The sequence below is a fragment of the Orycteropus afer genome, unplaced genomic scaffold (genome assembly GCF_000298275.1).
Source record: "Orycteropus afer afer isolate SDZICR_OR568_19922 unplaced genomic scaffold, OryAfe1.0 scaffold00064, whole genome shotgun sequence".
NCBI lineage: Eukaryota > Metazoa > Chordata > Mammalia > Tubulidentata > Orycteropodidae > Orycteropus > Orycteropus afer.
Window position 1 is genome coordinate 3,313,930 of NW_006921651.1, and position 5,270 is coordinate 3,319,199.

Sequence of the window (5,270 nt, forward strand, 5' to 3'; positions counted from 1 at the left end):
TGGATCCGACTTGATGGCAGTGAGTTTTTTTTTTTTTTTTTTAGAAACAGAACAACCAGAAAGGAAATAAAGAGAATGTTCAAACATTGTTAAGAATGTAACCAATGTCACGGAGTAATTTGAGTAGAAATTGTTGAAATGGGAACCTAATCTGCTGTGTAAACTTTCACCAAAAACGTACTACGGTATTTTTTTTAAAAAAGACAAGGATGTAAAAAAGAGAGAGAAATCATTTGAGATTCATTCTCCTATGATTCTTTTAGGTTAAAAATCCACTATCTGAAAGCACTTCTTTTAAGAATATGTCATCATTTACCCCTTTTTTGCTCTCCAAATTTCGAACGTGACAGAAAGCAAATGTTAATCACTGTTGCACTTTACTAAATATATCCTCAGCATCTCATTACAAAGAATCTATAGGGACATGTAAAATTTTTAATATAAAAATTATCAAGTATTTAAACTAAGTTCAATAGAGATGAATCACAGTTTCCTATTCCTCAAAGGCTAACAGAATTCTCAGTGAAATAGAGGTCAGGTGTAAGTAGGAGTTAGGGACCTGCAAGTGGCTAAAGGTCTCTTCAACACTGCCTCTGTCTATCCTGAGCAGCATCCAATCTCTTTTCCTAAATACTGTGTTTATATTTATATCAAGAGTTTAAATAAGTACATTTTAGTTAACATACTAAGTTTGATTTAATGGTAAATCACCATTTCACATGACTCTCCCGGCAGAAACTGCCCAATTATTTTACCAACCTGATAAGCATTGAGGAATGTATAGAAACAAATAGAAGGTAAGCAGTCTGGGCCAAGGCGAACTCGTTTGGTAGTTTCCTTCATATTCATTATCTTATCTAACTTATCTGAATCTTTCAACTCAGGAAGAGGGATTCTGTGAAAGAAAAGCAGCCTGGACATTACCCTTTGAAGGAGAATGACCTTGAGCCCCCTATAACATCATCTCACACCTCCACCCAAGTTCTGAAGTTTTCCCCTCACCTGTTTTGAGGTGGAGCATTGGGATCTTGTTTTTTGCTTTTGGATCCAATACTATCTTTTTTAGGCTTTTTCTTTTTAGGTTTTCCTTCTTCATTTTCTCCTTCTTCATCCTCATCATCCAAGGGCACCTCAATTTCTGGTTCTTTTAATAAACCAAAGAATACCTACCAGTCAAAAGAGGCAATATTTTTTTAATTAATTTTTTGCTCACTAATACATACTTTTTACATCTTCATAGAATGAATCCCAATTATAATATATTAATTTATGCCCTGTGGCAGATTCTGTACTTGTCTACCCCACTGCCATTCTCCCCTTTTCCCTTACTAACAGAACCCTGATTTTGTTGGAACAGCAACAATTAAATTATTTCTGTTCCCAGGCTCCTGTGCTCAGTTAAATCACTCTGTTCCCAGTCTCCCTTGCAGCTAGGAATGGCATATAATTCTGACTAAAAGATGTACACAGAAATATACTGGGCAGAGGAAGAGAAAGACATAGAAAGTTACATGGGAGGTACAGACAATAAAGATGAACCCTTTTGCACATACAGTATTGCATTGTCAATGAAGGCAAACGTGGGTATACGGGTAGATAGATGGGTGACAGGCTGAACTAGTAGGTATGTCTATGAAGTGGGAGGGTACCCAAGACCATGTATAGGGTTGGCAGACAATGGTCCTATAAGTTTTATTTGTATGATCTGAATTCCCACGTGTATAGTAGAGCTGACAAGGGGCAAGGTTGTAGTCACTTCTTGGTCACAGCCAGCTACCCAGAGGGACCGAGTAGTTGAACCTGTGGGCTCGGGACCATAGTCACAGGGGACATTAAGCTCAATTGGCATAACATACTACACAAAACATTGTTCCACCTCCTACTTTGGCGAGTAGTGACTGGGATCTTAAAAGCTTGCAAGCTGCCATCTAGATGCAATGATGGGTCTCTCCTCGTCCAGAGCAGAGAAGAATGAAGAAAACCAAGAATTCATGGAAACAATTAGTCCTAGCGACTGGTACACAATCTGATCTGCAGCCTATACAACTATGAGACCAGAAGAACTAGATGGTTCCCGGCTATCACTGTCAACCACTTGGAAGAGGATCTATGTAGGAGATTCTGGATAGAGAGGGAGAACAATGTGGAACAAAACTCAAAATCATCTGGAGAAGAAAAAAGGGGGGGGGACCAGGTTTTGCTGGTCTGATAGAGCCTGGTGGAACCACTGAAACTATGGCCCCTAGCTGCCTTTCAGGTCTGGAATTGAACCTACACCTGTGGCTTCCAGCCAAACAAAAGATAGGCATATGAGTTGAACATTTACTTGAAGTAGATACACTCCTTGGAGAGAACAATCATGGGAGAAAGAATGGCTGCTTATGCACAGGGAGACAGCTCAAGGGGCAGGAGTGCATGGAGGGATAGACACAGGGAAGAGGTAACTATTGGGAGGAAGTGGGAGGGGAGCTGTTGCATTGTGGTAAATGGTGGTCAATGTCATGAGACAAAGTGTACGGGAACTGCTGTATGGAAAGTGAATTTGCTCTGTAAATTTTCACCAAATCACAATTAAAAAAAAAAAATTAAAAAAAAAAAAAAAAAAGAAGAAGAAGAAATATACTGGGCAGGGTTTTAGAGAAAAATACTGCTTTCCTGATAAAAAGGGAAAGATTCAGCGGGGCCCCGAACTTTGTCCTCCCTTTTCTTCCTGAAATGCAGTTGCAACAATCATCCTATGAGCACAAAGAAGAAAGTCACATTCTAAAGAGGGTGGAACAGAAATACTGAAGGAACCAGGGTCCTTGATGGCACTGTGGAGCCCCTACATCAACACAGGGGGCCTTCCTCTGGATTTGGTTTTATTGGGGAGGGGGACAACTGTGTTTTAGCTACTGTGTCAGGGTTCTGTTAAACACAACCATTCCCAATCCTAACACACACCTGTCCTTAGAACATGAAATTTAATCTTGCTACCATAGTTATGCAGTAAAACCATTCCCAAACTAGCTACAAAAGAAACATGTAAATTATTGAGCTGGAAATGCTACAGTTTTTCACAGTTTGCATTACAGGGTTCTTAGGTTTATTCCCATACCTTTGACTTGTTTGCCTCTCGTTTAGCCTCTCCTGCCAAACTTCCCACCATCGCATCTATCTGCTGCTTACTACGCGGCATCCCATCAAAGATGTCAATGTAGAGGTGCTCCTGAACTATGTTCCATATCTGATTGTTCTGTTTCTCCTGAAGATGCCTCTTCAAGAGTTGGTAGGAGTCACGGGAAATACGCAGAACAAATTTACTTGTTCGAAAATCCAACATGGTCTCATTCCCTTTCATGTGTTCCTTTTTGGTAAGACTAGATAATACTCGTAGGTCATCCTGGTAATAACATTCCTGATCTCCATGGAACCTGTTTCAGTGATTTTAAAAAGTCATTTTTCAATGTAATCATTAAGGGATCCGCCTTTCCCCCATATATTTATAAATCATCCTAGAATATTTTCAAATTTTTGAGGTTTTTTGATTACAGTAGTAGTCTGAATAATCCTAGACTAAGCTGTAGGATCAGAAGTAATTCATTCAAAACGATTCCAATTCAGTTTCCGAAGTAATCGTTATAATGACCAATTTAATTCTCAAATGTAATGTATGAAACATTTCAAGAGAACAATTTGAATAAATATCATAAATAAATGAAAAATAAGATAGCATCATTGGTAAACAGTTTCTTTTAAATGTCACCATTGGTAATTATTTGAAAATATTCTATAAATTTACTATAAATTCTGTTTTTTTCAAAATTCATGGTGTTTTTGAAACTTATTATGGAAAATTTCAAACATATACAAAAGAAAATAGTATAATGAACTCAGTGTACCTATCATACAGCTTCTCAGCAATTATCAACACATGGCATTCTTATAAAACCAACCATTCTTAATGACTTCTTATATCCTTAATACAAAGTTATTAAATGTCGGTATTTTAATACTATGACTAAAGAACAAATGTTGATACCAAACAATGAGTATTTCTATTAATTCCCTGTTGCCACAGTCTTAATTAGTAAATATAAATATACTTTTATTTCTACAGAGCTTAAGTTTTTCTAGATATTGGCACTCAATGCAAAAAAAAAAAAAAATCAGTGCAAAATACTTGGAAAACAATGACTAAATACAAGATAGTAGGTCTCTAGCTCTGATACACAGCCATTAGATTCTTAAACTGTTACCTGTGTTACTCTGTTAGGATTTACCAATACATGAACTAAGCACTTCTGCCCAAGGTTCAAATGCAATTAGAATTCTCAGCTTCTTGGTGTGATATAAACTGATATAAACATGTCAGTCATTGCCCATATACTCATGTGGGAACGAGGCCCTGACAAGGGCTGAGACTGATCATAACAGGGAACCAGAATCTTCCTATGCTGTTCCAGCATTCTGTGTGGGGAGACTGCTACACCGTGAGACTGGAAGAGCAAGAGGTTTTTTGATTACAGTGCTATAAGAAATATTAGCTCCTAGAGTAGAAGTTCTATAATCAGCAGCCTTTTTTCATTTTTTTTTCCCAAATACAGTGCTACAGAACATTTTGCATTGTATCTTCCTATTGGCCATCATGGTGTAGAGAGAAGAACAAAAGCATAGAAGCCAGGAATCCCAAAGTCTATCTTTTCTCTATTACCATTACTAGCATTACCTGACAAATCCTGGCTTCTGGTTCTCTCACTTGTACTAAAGAGCTCTCTGTCAACTACTGCATCCTTCTCAAACACTCATTGGCTTCTATAATGCAACACTCCCCTGGTTTTCTTCCTACTTCTCTGGCCTCTGCTTTTCTCTTTCTTCTAGTTGACCATTATATGTTGGAGTTCCTCAAAGCTCAAACCTAGCCCCTTTACTGACTTAATTCATACTCTTAAACAATCTCATCCATATCCATCAACATTGAACGTGACTCCAACTTACAGCTCTACTCCCTACCTCCTCTGAGCTCAACAGTCTTCCGTATCATCTACCTAGCTACTTGACATTTGGTAAATGAGTCAAAGGCATACTCAAATCTGAACTCAAAATTATTCCATCATGTAAGGAAAGAGACCTCGGATAAGCAAAGCACTACTGAAGAAGAAAAACAAAGTAGGAGGTCTCACATTGCCGGACCTCAAAACCTACTATACAGCCACAATAGTCAAAACTGCCTGGTATTGGTTCAATGACAGATACATAGACCAATGGAATAGAATTGAGAACCCAGGTAT

At 38.0% G+C, this 5,270-nt stretch overlaps 1 protein-coding gene across 1 annotated transcript in view; it reads right to left on the minus strand.

The window, feature by feature from the left end:
• TAF5 (TATA-box binding protein associated factor 5) overlaps window positions 1-5,270 on the minus strand; it is a 25,505-nt gene that overhangs the window by 13,800 nt on the left and 6,435 nt on the right. The window contains exons 3-5 of the mRNA XM_007939878.2: window positions 3,098-3,413; window positions 1,003-1,166; window positions 760-895 (exon numbers count right to left, since the gene is read on the minus strand). Of these exons, the coding sequence (XP_007938069.1) occupies window positions 760-895; window positions 1,003-1,166; window positions 3,098-3,413 (616 nt within the window). The remainder of the gene's footprint in view (window positions 1-759; window positions 896-1,002; window positions 1,167-3,097; window positions 3,414-5,270) is intronic.